The sequence below is a fragment of the Sus scrofa genome, chromosome 14, assembly GCF_054392235.1.
Source record: "Sus scrofa isolate SSC_HxYL_T2T_F1_AM1 chromosome 14, Sscrofa_HxYL_maternal_Yorkshire_Landrace_v2.0, whole genome shotgun sequence".
Lineage (NCBI taxonomy): Eukaryota > Metazoa > Chordata > Mammalia > Artiodactyla > Suidae > Sus > Sus scrofa.
In genome coordinates this window covers 67,580,456-67,596,678 of record NC_139396.1, presented here as the reverse complement: position 1 = coordinate 67,596,678, position 16,223 = coordinate 67,580,456, and the positions used below count along the sequence as shown (strand labels likewise).

The 16,223-nt window shown below is 51.6% G+C and overlaps 1 protein-coding gene across 4 annotated transcripts in view; it reads right to left on the bottom strand.

Annotated features, from left to right (window-relative positions):
* Window positions 1-3,154: 3,154 nt before the first annotated feature.
* KREMEN1 (kringle containing transmembrane protein 1) overlaps window positions 3,155-16,223 on the bottom strand; it is a 69,817-nt gene continuing 56,748 nt past the window's right edge. Inside the window, exons 6-9 of one of the 4 annotated variants that reach the window (XM_013990380.3) lie at window positions 11,750-12,082; window positions 10,525-10,719; window positions 9,392-9,476; window positions 3,155-6,924 (exon numbers count right to left, since the gene is read on the bottom strand). In XM_013990380.3, coding sequence (XP_013845834.1) covers window positions 6,756-6,924; window positions 9,392-9,476; window positions 10,525-10,719; window positions 11,750-12,082 — 782 coding nt within the window. In that variant the 3' untranslated portion in view covers window positions 3,155-6,755. The remainder of the gene's footprint in view (window positions 6,925-9,391; window positions 9,477-10,524; window positions 10,720-11,749; window positions 12,083-16,223) is intronic. The other 3 variants (XM_013990381.3, XM_005657346.4, XM_005657347.4) reach the window with 3 other exon arrangements.

Below are 16,223 nucleotides of genomic sequence, written 5' to 3'. Positions count from 1 at the left end.
GATCCAACCCTGAGCCTGGGAACTTCCATATGCTGTGCGTGAGGCCCTAAAAAAGAAAAAAAAATTTCAGTGGTTTCATTTGAACTGGGACCATGGTAAATGTTCCTAAAAGCGAAATGAGTGAGATTTGAAGATTCTGATTCAAGAGCCTTGGCTGTTTCAGATGTTCTCATTTATCCCCCGAGGAGATAGTCTGAACCTCAAGCTTGGATCTCCTTTCCCCCTAAAATGTTTCTCCCGTGGATCCTGGTTCCCCAGCCCACTCATCCACAGCTGGCATGTTCATTCCAGAGCCCAGGATCCATCACCAAGAGAGCCGAGGGCAAACCTGCCACTCGGCTGTCCTGGAGCTGGGCCTCGAGAACACAGTCTGGTCCATGGCCAGCCCAGCCCAGTGCTGCCTGTCCCCAGTTGCTGGGCGTAGTCCCATTCAGCAGGGGCCTGGTGGCTCCAGACAACAGCCGGAGACCAGAAAGGAAGACTTCTAGCTACAAGCAAATGTTGCTGCTTCTTGAGGTTGAAATATTCTATCCTGAAAGCATCCCTTTCAGCCAAGCAAAAACAATCCCCCATGGGGACCCGACCTCGCCACAGAGGAACAAAAGCTTCCTAGTTCTCTGAGCCCCAGAGACGGCCTGCAGTTTCAGTCGCACGCAGCCCAGTGGGGGAGGGATGATCACATGACCTCTAAGCTTGGAGACAAGATCATCCTTGTCCAGCCTGTCTTGTCTCTGCAGGAAGAAAAGCCTTGAGTGCCTGACAGAGGATGAGACTGGTGGCTGCCCTGGCCCTGGCTCCCTGGTGGGTGTGGTTTACAGCATCCCCATCTCTCAGGTTCGGAGCCAGGAGATGGGATCAAGGTCAGCGGTTCCCAACGTCCACTAAGGAGGATTCAGGGGGCTCCTCCTGGCCCTGCTTTAGGCAAGACAGGGGCACATTCTGGCTGCAGATATTTATTTTTCTGTTGCAGGCGGCTCTGTCTCTAAGAAGTTCAACCAATGAGGCCACCCCATTTGTTTTCCACCAGCCACTAAAAATATTTTCCTTCAGGGAAGGAAAGCACTTCTGGGAGAGAGAGAATGAAAGCTCAGAGAAGATAAACACTCAAGTGAAGCTGGCCTTTGAGGCACCCTTGTGGAGCAAGCGCCACAGCAGGTTAGGGCTGTCTGCTGGCCGCAGGCGAGGTCGGGAAGGGAGAAGACGCGGAGAGCTGTGCGTCTTCCAGAGAAGCATCCGGAGCAACTGCTGCACCACACAGCTTTCCTCCCCTGCCCTCACTGCCGGAGATGTGTCTCTGGAGAGATCCGGCCTTTGAAGTCAAGGAACAAATAACACTGTGGACGGCGAAGGAAGCAGCCATTGGAACTTAAGGCCACTGTCTACGAGTGGACACCTCCTCCTTTCAGAAGAGAAAGTGACTCCCAACCAAACTTGCCCAACAAGTTAAAAGGGTTGTCACACTTCAGTGGGTGTCGGTGTCACTCCAAAGCCGGGAATGTGGCAGGTCTGGGGTGGAGCCCAGGAACATGCATTTTGAACGAGCACACCAGGGGTTCTGAGGCTAGTGGTCCAGGCACCATGCTGAGAAGCATGTTTTCGTCTGAGGCAGCAGCTGGAACAGGGGGACCTTGCCTGGCAAGGCTCCTGAGAATCTGGACTTGGGGCTCATAGAACCAGCAGTGGCTGTGGGCTAGAAGCAGGCAGGTCAGGAGCTTGGCTTCCTCAGCTGCCTCCCAGCCTGCATCCCTGCCGCCCCGCTCTGATCCTGCTCAGGCTTCCCCTTGGAGACACTGGATGGCCCCAGACACACCAGGGTATGTGGTCTGTGCCGATTCCATGACTGTGGTCCCCAAGCCTGGCGTCCTGGGGTCTCAGGCTGCCTGCTCGGGGCCTACAGACTACTTTGCCTCCATGTCCCGCAGGGACCTCACCTAGCTTAGCCCAACTCAACGTGTTTTCTCTCACGCTTGGCGCCTTTTATGTCCTTTATTGCAAGAATGGCCTCCTCTCTCCTCAGCACCAAAGTCAGGGTACTCGGGCATCACTCGATACTCCCTTGTTTTTCACCTACCACCCCCCCGCCAGCTCTATTCTAGAACAAGGAACTACCAGTTATTGAAAACATACCACAGGTAATAACTCATCACACCTCGATGAGGTAAGTACTGTAATTGCTTCCACCTGACAGACGAGAAAACAGGCAAGGAGGGGCAGCCACGTGCCCAAAGTCCTGGGGTAAGTGGGGTGGGGTGGGGTGGGGTGTGAGTGGGGCAATTGGCACAGGCACGGGCCCCTGGCCTGTGGATGTGGCCAGCTCCCTCTCAGGGCCTCCCCTCTCCCCACAGCACCAGTCTGGGGGCTTTGCCAGGCCCTCTGCACCTCACTCTGCACCGTGCACCAGCCTGACCCCTCGGCCTTCCCCCCCACCGCCCCGCTCAGGTCTGTTTTCAGAGGGGGGCTTTGATGCCCTTCAAAGGCTCCCCCTTTACAGCCTCGAATGAGTGGTGGCAGCTGAATCCCGCAGGCTGACTCGGTTGTGCTTAGTTGTGCCTGGAGCTCCTGCCTGAGCCTCAGCTTCCATGTCGGCAAAACGGGGATGTGGTTACCCGCTGAAAGGGCTGTTGGGGTGCACGGTGTCCCACGGGAGAGGGCCAGACGCAGGGTGGACAACTCACACCTGAGCTCCTTCCATACTGTCAGGAAGGAAGGGGTGGGGAGGAGAGGGGAGAGGCTGCGCTGGTGCCCTGAAAGGCAGCTAGTAGGTGGGACATCAGTGTTCACAACCTTCCGGGCCACAGGTGCTGTGCATCTCACAGGAGGGGAAGCCGGACGGGCCGACTCAAGGCCACGCCAGACCCAGGCTTTCTGAGTGCAAAGCCCTCCATGGCTGCCCCGTCTCCATCTCTGACATGTGCTTGGCACCTTGTTGCTTTGGAATGTCAACTTCTCAACTTCTCAGGTCTTATGGGCCAGAGATCAGCTGTGGGTCAGAGGTGTGAGGAGAGCTGAGGGTTCTGGAGACACCGAAAGAATAAGGGGAATAACCAAGCAAACGCTGAGGCCAGGCCTTTGTGCCCGAGGTCACCCAGCGAGATACCTTCCTGGCCAGGGGCTCTGGGAACCACCCATAAACATGACAACCTAGGGCCCACCATGGTTTCTACAACAATGAGAATATTTATTTTCTCCAGACAGTAAAAATAACATTTTTCTCTCTTTTGTAAAAGTTAAGTACCATTACATTCCATTTTCTTAAATAACAAAATCCTAAAAATATATATTAAATTGTATACAGTGCGTCACACTTCATCTTATATTTTAAAATACATGATGTTTCTATTTTATTCTCAAAGTTGCATATTAAGAGCATATTTACAGATAAAGCCTTGTCATCCAAAGTCAGGGTCCCCACGAGAAGTTGAGTCTGGCCATGGGCAGGACCTGATGCTGTGTGGCCCCTGTGGCACCTGCCCCCCACTGTGTGCTCCTGCAGCTGTGTCCTTTCTGAAGAGGGGTTACCCCGCCTGTCCTCCACACTCCACTGCTGCCTCGCTGAGTATGTGCAACTTGGCAAGACAGGAAGCTGTGAGCTGGGCCCCCTCCCCCGAGCCAGCCAGCATGAGGGGAGGCAGCTGTGGCTGGAAGGTCTGGAAAACACCCCACGCCAGGGCAGCTACGATGAGAGACCTGGCCAGGAGGTAGAACAGTGAGGAGGGTAAACAAAGACACCAGAGGAAATAATCAAAAGGTTAAACAGTCCCAAGATGGTAGCGAAAGCAGACATCAAACAGCAAAGAGGAGATAGAAAACCCAAGGGGGCAGCAGTTCCCTGGGTTGTGGAGGGGAGCTGGTCCGGCTCTGTGGGAGGCGGGGGGGCCTCGGAGGCCGTCCACCTGTAAGTGCTTGAAAAGGTTAAGTGCCCAGAGGGCATGGGGGCTTGGTGACAGGCTGCATGTCCTGCTGGTGTCAGGATGACCTGGCTGGACACCGAGCAGGTCAGGCTGACCCCTGCCTTGGGCTGACAATGGGAAGTGAGGGTGGAGTCATGCCCAGTGCGCCCCATGGGTCTGGCCAAAGAGCCAGGACAGCTGTGCATGCTAGGTGCTTTGATCTTTGTGGGTTTCTGATCTATTGGAAGCTTGAGCCAAAGCGCATACTTCAGAAGTTACAGAAACCTGGTTACCTTGCTCAGGCCCAGAGAGGGGCCTCAACTCTGTTCTGACACAGGGTGGGGAGGGCACCTGGGGTTCACTACCCCTCCTCCCCCTCTGCTCTGTAAGCGACTGTGCACTCAGGGAAGTATATGGGCACCGAGCACCTTCTGGAGGCACCAAGGGACCAGGCTCACGGCTGATGGGAGAGGAGGCAGGGCTTGTGTCCCAGCAGCAGGCTGTAGCCTCCTGCGCTGTCACCCAGGGAAGAGGCTCTGGGCAGGATACTTTTACAGCCCTATCCATGGTGGTCCCTGAAGCCCACCTCCTTCCTCTTACCCAGGTAATTGTCTGTGATGTACTTTTCTCAGTGTCACCCTTTCCCATCACCTCCACCCCCCACTTTATCTCCTCTAAAGTAGCTTCTTAGAGGAACAAACACCTCCTCCTTCTCCTCCACTGCTCCTGGGTGTACACACCCTCTCTTCTGGGACACAAATGTCTTGGGTGTTTACTTGGTTGCAGGCAGCCCTCTGGGGGTATGGCTGACAGGTTCCAGCCAAGGCCACAGCCAGACTGCTCACGGAGGTTAGCCTGGGGCAATTTATGACCCTCTCCCCCGACACCGTCCTAAGGCTGGTATGGGTTTCCCAGGGCTGCTCCTGGGACAGTAAGTGGATCCAGGGGCACTGGGCTGTGCAGGAAGGAGAGCACTGGGTCAGAGCACTTCTGGGACCTCTGAGAAAGAGCTGTTGCAGCTGCTCAGACAACACATGACCCGAAGTGTGAGGAGGGCAGGTGGGCCCATGGGACGCACCAAAGGATCGTTAGTCAGAGCAAGCCCACGGCTGCTGAGAAACTGCCCCTCGGCCAGGCCCAACCCCCACCTCCACACCCCACCTCCCACCCCCCAGGCGGAATTCCACATTCCCTTAGCGCCGCGCACAGACCTATTCACAGCACAGGGACCTTTGTGACTGCACACACCTGACACTTGTGCTTGAGAGGAGATTCCATAAAAGCCAGGAATAGCTGAAGGGCAGACTGCACACGTCAGTGTATTCATTCCAGTGGTCCCTGTATGCGACAGGCCTGTCTGCAGACCCAGGGGCCGGCAGACAGCTGCTCAGGGTAATCGCCCTTTCCAGATCAAAGCCTGGAGACAGTCCCATGCAGCTTTGAGCCTGCGGCTCGCCCTCCTGGGGACATGCTGCACACACACCCCCGCCCAAATGCCCTTTGCCCTCCAGCTCCCCAAATCTTTCCTGGCTGCTGAGGCCACCTCCCAGCTGCTCCCACTTGGCCCTCTGTCTTTCTGGGAGCCAGGCAGATGGCTGCCATCAGGGCAGAAGGGAAGGCAGTGGCAGGCAGAAGCTCAGGGGCTCAGGGAGGTGGGCGAAGTACCCCAAAGAGGGAACCGTAAGGCCCCAGTGCCTGTGGGAGAGGCCCCAGACCCTCCTCCTGGGTGTTGGTGACAAGGCCTGCTTTCAGATGGCGGGACTTCTGGCCTGGAGACAGTCTGACTCCCACCGCTTGTGGCCACAGCAGCTGCAGCTCTCAATCTTAGGAGGCCTTTCTTCGGGGTCTCCAGTTCCCAAAGCCTCCCTCCATACTCTGCATGCTGCTCTCTGCAGTTCCCTCCCCATCTGAAGGCAGGGTGGTGTGGGAGCAGGGACAGGAGCCCCCTCCTTCCTAGCTGCCGAGCCATTCCAAAACCCACTCTGTCCCCAAAAACAGGGGCACAGAGGCCACAGAGAGCAGAGGCCATGGGGTAGCCTCTTTTAACATGAGGGACTGATGGCCCATCTCACATGATGCTGCCAGGATGCTAAACCATGTTTATACTCTCTGTTCTGAACTGAGAGTTAGCCTAGAGAACCATGGAGATGGGGCCAGCTCAGGGTCCACAGGACCCTTGAGCTGCTGGGGCAAGGCCAACAAACCAGCCCAATAAGGAGCTTCTGAGGGCCTAGAAAAACTTTCAGTAAAGTCTGCGGCATGAATAAGTGAATGGATATTTTCTCGAATCAGCCCTCAAATTGGCTCTGCTGGTCACTGAGCTGTGGGAAGAAGCCTATGTTGTGAAGGTATCAGGTTTGATGTGAATGGGGATCCCCAGACCCACTTCCCAGGCCCTCCCAGGTTGGAAGAGGCCCATCCTTGTCCAGAGCCCAGAGAGCAAAACCTCAGAGTCAGCACAGAGCATGGGTCTCCATAATGCTTTGGAGGACTAATGCCCAGGACCAGGCCAAGTTTGGGAGAGCCTCAGAATTCTCTGGCTGTGTTTTGAGCCACAAAAACCAGGAGAAAGTGATCTATGTGGACAAAACAGAGAAGAAGCACTACCTACCCACTACCTGATAGTCATTTAGAATGTACCTGAGCCCAGTGCAGGACACAGCCACCTGCCATCTCAGCCCCAATGTCCCGACACCCCCATTCCCAGATTAGAGAGAGAGATGAGGGAGGCACGGGCCTCAGGGCCTCGAGTCTCTCTCCTAAGTGCAGCGATGAAGCAGGTGTAATCCAGGCTCCGTGGGACAGGTGGTCCCCAGCGGCCATGAGCACAGACAGATCTGTGTCCTGGGCATGGGGTGGAGGCTTTTAGTCACTCACAAGAAGGTTACGGTCATCCTGTTGACTCTGACCCTTGAGCTTCTTCTTAAAGATGGAAATCGAAGTAGAAGGCTTATAAAAAATGCTCCAGATTTCTCCCGATGTCCCTGGTTGATGACAATCCCTAAGGTCCCCTGAAGCAGGAACGCTATGGGATCTGTTAAACAAAAGCAACTTAATTTTTCAGGTAGAATAGAACAAAGCCTCCACAACAACCCACCATCTCATGAGACACCTGAACCTACAAGACGGGATGTTTGGTGACACTGCTATGGATTGCGGCGGGGGGTGGGGGGAGTGGGGGAACGACTGCAGCTACTAGAACAGAATGTTCTAGCTGGCAGGATTATTCAAATCTGGAAAGGGCTAGCCTGAGAGATTATAAGTTTTAAAATTCTTCATTTTTTTTTTTTTTTTTTTGGCTTTTAGAGCCACACCCACAACCTATGGAATTTCCCAGGTTAGGGGTCGAATTGGAGCTGCAGCTGTCAACCTACTACATCACAGCCGCAGCAAAGCGGGATCCAAGCCGCATCTGTGACCTACACCACAGCTCATGGCAATGCTGGATCCTTTAACTCACTGAGAGAGGCTGGGGATCGAATCCACATCCTCTTGGATACAAGTCAGATTTGTTACTGCTGAGCCACAAAGGGACTCCAAATTCTTCTTTCTTTTTAAGCAAAACTCCTTTCAAATGACACTCATCTGGAAGCCCACCAAGTAAGCAGGATAAAGGCAAAACTGCTCTGTGTGAAGTGGGCCCTGCCTTTCTGCCCATCCCCTGCTTGGCAGAGAGGAGTCAGACATGGATTTTGGGGCCTCAGCATGTAGTGAGGGGCTGGGCCCTAAGGAGAGCCCTGCTGGAGGGAACACACAGAAGGGACTGTGCCTGAGAGGCTTCCCCAGAACATGAAAACTGTGACTTAAAAAAGACAGAAAGAAAGAAATATATAGAAGCTCAGTAAATAATAATAGCATTGTTTCCACTGAAAAATGTAAAGCGCAGGGTGGAAGGGCCTATGCGTGGTGCCAAAGTGGCAAGGGGCAGCCCTCACAGGGCAATGGAGGAGCTGGCATTTAATGTATAAAAAGTCTGTGGCAGGAGTTCCTGCTGTGGTACAGTGGGTTAAGGACCTGGTATTATCTCTACAGCAGCGTGGGCTGCTGAGGTGCAGGTTCGATCCCTGGCCTGGAGTAGTGGGTTAAGGACCTGGCATTGCTGTAACTGTGGTATAGGTCGCAGCTGCAACTCAGATGTGATTGCTGGCCTGGGAACTTCCATATGCTGTGAGTGTGGCAAAAAACCCCAAAAAACCGAAACAAAAGCTGTGGCAGAGAGTTCCCGTTGTGGCGCAGCAGAAATGAATCTGACTAGTATCCATGAGGGTGCAGGTTTGATGCCTGGCCTTGCTCAGTGGGTCAGGGATCCAGCATTGCCAAGAGGTGTGGTGCAGGTAAGTTCAAATCCCACATTGCTGTGGCTGTGGCACAGGTCGGCAGCTACAGCTCCAATTTGACCCCTAGCCTGGGAACTTCCACATGCCACAGGTGTAGCCCTTAAACAAACAAACAAAGCAAAAAAATAAATAAATAAATAAAAAATAAGAGAGAGAGAGAAAGAAAAGAAGAAAAGCTGTGGCAGAGAGCTAGCCAAAGATCAGGGAAAAGGTAGCTTTTATAGAACACCAGTGCTCAGGAAGGCCTTGGGATGGAGAGAGGCTTGTATGTCAATTATATCTCAATGAATCTGGGGGAAAAAAAGAAATGGAGAGAGCCTGTATTGGGAAATACAGGAGACAGAGCAGAGGTCTAGAAAAATTAGAACTCCCCTCTGTAAGCACAGACATCAGTAGTGTGAACAAGCACCCCTTTTCCAGAAGGCAGAACTGTTAAACCTGAACAGCGGGGAGTTCCTGTTGTGGTACAGCAGAAACAAATCTGGCTAGGAACCATGAGGTTGCAGGTACAGTCCCTGCATTGGGTTAAGGATCTGGCGTTGCCCTGAGCTGTGGTGTAGGTCACAGACACTGCTCTGATTCAACCCCTAGCCTGGGAACCTCCGCATGCTGCAGGTGTGGCCCTAAAAAACAAACAAACAAACAAAAACCTGAACAGTGGAAGTAAGGGAAGGAAATATTTTTTTTTCCAAATTGGGCGTAACTGAAGGATGAAGCTTTTATAGGCTTCCTAAATAACTGTTTAAAAACAATCATTAGGCAATAGTTATTGAGATGTTAGAGTTCTCTTCCTAAGACTGTCTCATGGCTGCAAGAAGGCATCTGGAAATATGCCTGGTACTGTCCCAAGAACTTCTGCTCCTATGTAAAGACATCTTTAAGGGGCCAGCACAAGCCAAAAAGTGGCAATTGTTGTGTATTGTGTCCAGACTGTTTTAATCCCCCTTGAAATCATATCCTTTGGACACAGGAGCAAACACAAGCCCCCAAACCTTAGTGTGATTTGTGCAGTTGTACAATTCTCTCCTCGGAGGAGGAGGAATATCTACACTAAGGGCTTGAGAGTCATGTTTTAATGTTACAACTGCTCTCGGACAATTGAAGCATAGAAGAAAAGGAGCTCTGAGCCTTTCCCTCCCTGGGTCGGGCGGCTCTCGTACTCACTTGGACGTGAGGTGCAGAAGTATCTTTGCTATGATGGCTGTGACGGTGAGGATGAGGAGTGTTGCCAGGCCATACACCGTCCATCCTGCAAGTGCAAAAGACATGGTGATCGGACTGTGTGGGCTCCCCTTTCACGTCAGTGTGGAGCCCTGTGTGAACCCCAGCAGCCCAGAGAGGCTGGCCTGGCTGAGGAGCTCCTGCAGGTGTGGGCAGCCACGGAAGTTCTGCTGAGTGCAGGACTGGCACGGAGCCCCAGGCCTTCCTTGCTCTAGAGCTCCCTCTTGAAGAGAGGTGTGGTCCAAAGCACACTCAACTGGGAGAGGAAGGGGTGGTACACGTTCTGTCTCTTCCCTGGAACCACTGTGTAACCACAGATGAGTTACATAAACTCTTTGGGTCTCAAAGTTTCCTCATCTGAGGAGTGGGCTGGGATACACAGGGAGGGGCTCTCCTCCCTGACCCTCTACTGTGAGTCGGGCAGAGGAAAATCTCTAGTCCAGGGAATTGTGAATGGCACTGTGGCTCTGCCAGCTCAAAAAGCCTCCGAATTCCTTGGCAGAAAAGAGTGAGAGTATGTACCCAACCAAGTTCACTGCCTTGAACCACAAGACCATCGCCCCCCATGCCACCTCACCTCCCACATGATCTTCCTTTACGGCTCTGGTTACTATCTGACTCTTATTTGGCTTCTTGTCTTTCTCCTCCCACTTAGAAGCCACAGGAAGGTAGCGATTTTGTTTGGCTTTTGTTTGTTTGTACAGTTCAGTGTCTACATCAGGGCCTGGCACCATAAAGTACTCACGTCTCTTCCAAATGACTGAAAAAGCAGAGCTCTGGCAACTGCATTTAGGGAGCAACGACTCAGGGCTGGAGAAACACTGGATGAGATGATTAATCCAGTGTTTGTAAAGGCACCCAAGTTGCACCTTGGAGGTGAGGATTTTTTCCTAAGGATGACAGGATCAAGCCAAAATGAATATGTTCCTCCAAGGCCAGGACAAAGAGGGTCACAGAGCCAGGACCCCCACCTGCCTCGGGAAGAGAAACACCCAAGAGCACTCTGTTTTTGTAACGGCCAAGGGCGCTGCTCCCAGCTCTGTGGCTTCTGCCCTTTGAAGGTGTTTGGGAACTGCTACCTGGGACAGCCTGGGGTGGGTGGCTGGGGCTGGTGGTGATGACGTAGAGGACTTTGGAGGACCAGGCAGCGCTGACACTGAAGTTGGCCTGCTCGGTGATCACCTCAGCCACTGTCTGGTTGGCAGTGGGCCTCTCCTGTGGCGGTTCTTCCTTGACGGCTGGAAGATCAAAAGGAATGCACTGGGGAAAAGCTGGTGGAGACGCAAAGAACAGAAGGCCCTGGTCACGAAGAAAAGGGAGTCTTCTCTCTCTTGGTTCTGGATGCGATTCCCCCCACTAGGCCACCGGCCCCAAGGCAGAAGCTGTCAGGCTCTGGCTCTGAGGAGCCATTTGACTGGTCTCTTTCTGGACACCTGAACATGCTTCATGGCTTTCCCACCCTTGTGCCTTTGCAGCTAGGGTCCTCTTCCCCGGGAGACCCTCCTCCTTCCTGACTATCCACCCAGTCCCACCTGTCCTCCCTCTGGCTGCCTGTAGCTACATGGACTGAACTCGTCCCGAGGCCCTGACGTCCAGGACAGAGACTAGGTCCTGGACACCTGCTGTGTTCTCACACAGGTACAGGTGAAGAGATGTATCCAGAACATGCGTGTTCACATTAGCGGGACAGGAGTGCAGCTCCACCTGAGGAGGGTCTGACCAAAGATGGTAAGTCAGTCTTTTGGGATTGGCTGGGATGTTCAGAGGCAGGAGGATGGACCAAATGACCTCTTCAGAACCTTCTGATTCTATCAATCTCAACTCTTTCTTTTATTCTTTTCACCCTCTCCATGAACACTGCCATTAGAATGACTGAAAAAGAAAAGTTTGATGGGCTTCTCTTTTCTGTATCACAAAGCATATACATGTTATAAAACGGGAGGTGGGGGAGTTCCTGTGATGGCTCAGCGGTTAATGAACCCGACTAGTATCCATGAGGATACGGGTTCGATCCCTGGCCTCGCTCAGTGGGTTAAGGATCTGGCATTGCCTTGAGCCGTGGTGTAGGTCGCAGACATGGCTTGGATCCTGTGTTGCTGTGGCTCTGGCGTAGGCCGGCGGCTACAGCTCCGATTGGACCCCTAGCCTGGGAACCTCCATATGCTGAGGGTACGACCTTAAAAACAACAACAACAACAAAAAACAGGAGGTGGGAAAATCTGGGGTCCTCCCGGCAGGAACCACTGAGGTTGGCAGGTCACAACAGGATGTGAGGGGAGCCCAAGGAGGCCTGAGTCTTACCTTGGTACAAGACAGCAAATCCCTGGGCCTGATTGATGCGGTCAGAGAAGAAATACAAGATGACAAAATCCAGAGAGACATTAAAGGACAGAGGTGGGCGGTTCCTTCCATTGAAACGGACTAGGACTCGGTGGGTGTAACCGTCCAGTAGCTCTACCATGTCCGCAGAATCCCTGATGTCGAACAAGGTGAAGTTGAAGTGGATGTGGGAGGCACCTGGGACACGGATGGTCCAGTAGCAGACCCTCCCTGTGGCATAGGTATCAGGAAAGTCAGGGGAATAGACCACAGACGTCATGGCCGAGTAATTCCCACCGCAGGCGCCGACCAGAGCTGCAGGAGACAAAAGGACACCAGGCCTCAGCCTGGGGCTTGGCCACAGGGCTTGCTTTCCAACCTGTGTCACAAACAAAACTTCCTAACTGATGTGATCTGGCTTGGGATGTGGTTTTTTTGTCTATGAAACTAGACTGTCTTATGTTTCAGGATTGAATCACAGAATGAATAGCTTAAACCCTGAGCAAATTGACTGTGGAGGCTTTTTGCTTTTTTTTTTTTTTTTTTTCCCTTCTTTTTTTTTCTTGCCCAGGAGACCTTGGAGTCAGCACACAGCAAAGCGGTGCAGCCCAGGTGGGGGCCCGGCTGGAGTCAGAGAGTCTGGGCTTGGGCCAGCTGGGCTGTGATCTCAGGGCCACTTCACATCCAGGCCTCTTGCTTCTCTCAGCTTGGAGGGTGGAGAGCCCACCACTCGCTCCTGGGTCACATGAATGTGAGGGCGGATGAGACAAATGAAAACTCGGGTACCTCTCTGCAGGGAGCACTTGATGACATGAGGTCAGGAAAAGCCAAGGGCAACCTGGGGACCTTAGGGGTGTGAGCCTTCAGGAGAGGCCACACTCACTTTTCCAGTGGGAAGCTGTGGCCCAAGACATGCCTTTCTGCAGAGAGGCAATGCACTTGATTCTGACCATTGCACTGATACATCTGATGTCCTGGGATGGCCGGTTCTGACTGGCAGGTCCCAGGAAGGGGACACCACCACTTCCTGAATCTTAGGTGAAGTGTAAGCAAGGTCCTGGAAATGAAGGTCCTTGAGAGGCAGTGCAGAGCCGGGATTTAAAAAGCAGACTTTGAAGGAGTTCTGCTTCCTTTTAGGATGTAGAAAGCAGTAAGAGAACGCTGCTTCCATCCTAACAATGAGAAAAGGCTCAGCACTTTTCCTTAACCCATCAGAAAGCTGAGGTCCCAAAACAACCCAGAGAATTCAATTCTGAAAAGTAAGAAGCCCCTCTGAGGGGAGTCGGGCCACATGAAGTGTTTCATCTTTGGCAGAGCACAAGAGGAAGACATGGCCGCCATGGAAGCAAGTAAGAAGAAAGCAGCTAAGGAGTTCTCTTGTGGCTCAGCGGGTTAAGAACCCAACTAGTATCCATGAGGATGTGGGTTCAATCCCCGGCATCACTCAGCGGATTAAGGATCTGGTGTTGCTGTGAGCTTTGGTATATGCGACTCAGATCCTGTGCTGCTGTGGCTATGGTGTAGGCCAGCAGTTGCAGCTCTGATTCAACCCCTGGCCTGGGGAACTTCCATATGTCACAGGTGCAGGCCTAAAAAGAAAAAAAAAATTTTTAAATTAAAAAAAAAAAGAAAGCAGCTAAATTTTCAACAAATTTCTAAAGGCTGAATGTGGGCGAGCCTCTGAGTCAGGGACAATTGGGGTTCTGGACACAACAGGAGTCTGCACTCTCTTGCAAGCAATTCTGGGCAGGCCTCCACTCAGTGACCCTGAGAATGACAGGGGTAGGGCAGGAGACCAAAGTCCCCATTGGCGGCATCAGTGAGCAGGAGGTGATGAGCTGCTGCTAGAGAACAGGCTGAAACCCTGTCTCTTCCAGGACCCTCCTCTCAATGGAAGCCAAAGCCTTCAGCTGCTAGGGGAGGGGTGGCAAAAGCTCTTACTCCCAGGGCCAGGATAGAAGCACAAACTGTCTGCCCCGGGTAGGGAGCAGGAGATGCTCTCGTTGCTGTCAAAGTCACGAGGCAAGGATCCACTGCTTTTGGGGGAAAAGCAGAGGCAAAAGCCTTTAGCCCTTGGTTGCCTCGAGCCCCAGGATCCTGCACCAATGTGAAACAGGGGTCTGCTACCCGGTGGGGGGGGGGGGGGGCAGGAGACTCCCTCCCTCCTGGAAGCCACAGATACAGGTGGTGTTTGCCTGCTGGGAAAGGAGTATTAGGAGGTGGGGATGCCGGAGAGGCCCCACCAGGATGGGGCAGGAGAACAAAGAGCCCCCAACCACAGCACCAAGTAACACAGAGGTCTACCATTGGGGGAGGGGAAAGATCATGGTCACAGAGGAACTGCTCACAGATGATGTTACAGAACAGTGAAAAAAGCCCACTGGCATTCAGGGCTCCACACTGAGAACGAGGTAACAGCAGCCCATCACGGGAGGAAGTGAAGCCCAACGTGCCCAGAGGGTGATGACAGAAACAGGAGAACCCAAACCCAAGCCATCCACCGATGGAAAGGCTCAATCCCACTCTCAGTGGGCCTGCCCATTTCCAGGTGTCAATACACTTAGCTTAGCCTCCACTATCCTACACAAAGTGTGTGGTATTTATTCAATAAAACATGGCAACACACAGAACGTGAAAACAAGCAGGCAAGGAAAATAAAAAACACTGTCAAGGAATAAAACATTTGGTAATCATTTCACAATATATGCACATATCAAATCATTATGTTGTGCACCTAAAACTAACACAATGTTACAGGTCAATTATATCTTCATTTTTAAAAAGGGAGACAGGGGAGTTCCCGTCGTGGCGCAGTGGTTAACAAATCCGACTAGGAACCATGAGGCTGCGGGTTCGATCCCCGGCCTCGCTCAGTGGGTTAACGATCCGGCGTTGCCGTGAGCTGTGGTGTAGGTTGCAGACGCGGCTCGGATCCCGCGTTGCTGTGGCTCTGGCGTAGGCCAGTGGCTACAGCTCCGATTCGACCCCTAGCCTGGGAACCTCCATATGCCACGGGAGCGGCCCAAGAAATAGCAAAAAAAAAACCAAAAACCAAAAAACAAAAAAAATAATAAAAAAAATAAAATAAAATAAAAAGGGAGACAGGAGTTGCCGTCATGGCTCAGTGGTTAACGAATCCGACTAGGAACCATGAGGTTGCGGGTTTGATCCCTGGTCTTGCACAGTGGGTTAAAGATCTGGTGTTGGCGTGAGCTGTGGTGTAGGTTGCAGAGGTGGCTTGGATCCCGAGTTGCTGTGGCTCTGGTGTAGGCTGTCGGCTACAGCTCCGATTAGACCCCTAGCCTGGGAACCTCCACATGCCACAGGTGTGGCCCTAGAAAAGACAAAAAAAGACAAAATATGCTGTACAGTGGGAAAATAATAATAATAAAAAAAAGACTAAATAAATAAATGAATAAATAAATAAATAAATGAGATAAAACAATTCACAGAATCAGACTCAATAATGACCCAGACATTAAACCACTAGACCAAAAATATCTAGTGGAAAAGATGGAGGACTTCCAATTGTGGCTCAGCAAGTTAAGAACCCAACTTGTATCCATGAAGATGAAGGTTTGATCCCTGGCCTCACTCAGTGGGTTAAGGATCTGGAATTGTCACAAACTGCAGCACAGACTGAGGACATGGCTTAGACCTGGCGTTGTTGTGGCTGTGGTGTAGGCCAGCAGCTATGTCTCTGATTCAACCCCTAGCCTGGGAACTTCTATGGTCTGCAGGTGCAGCCCTAAAAAGAAAAAAAAAAAAAAAAAGATGGACAACATGCTTGAACAGATTGGCAATTTCAGCAGAGATATGAAAACTATAAAAAGGAGTTAAAAATAAAAGAAACTGAAGTTCCCATCATGGCTCAGTGGTAACAAACCTGACTCGTATCCACAAGGTTGAGGGTTCTACCCCTGGCCTCACTCAGTGGGTTAAGAATCCAGTGTTGCTGTGAGCTGTGGTGTGGGTCACAGACATGGCTCAGATCCTGCATTGTGTTGCTGTGGCGGGCAGCTGCAGCTCCAATTTGACCCCTAGTCTGGGAACTTTCATAAGCCGCAGGTATGGCCCTAAAAAGGCAAAAATAAATAAATAAATAAAATAAAACAAACAATATTGAAGGTGAAGAATTCCTTTGATGGGCTTAAAAAAAGATTACACAAAGCTGAGGAAAGAATCAACATAACTGAAAATAGGTCAGGAGAAATTATCCAAAATGAAACACAGAGAAAAAAAAAAATAAAAGCAGAGCAGAGCATCTAAAGCTAGGGTACAATATCAAGGTGTCGAGCAATATATAATTAGAGTCCCAGAAAGAGAAGAAAAAGAGAATATGGTAGAAGAAATATTTGAAGAGATAATTGTTAAGAATACTACAAATCTGATGAAAGATTATTTAAGAATATCAAGCAAATAAAACAAAAATAAAAAGACAAAGAAAACACACCTA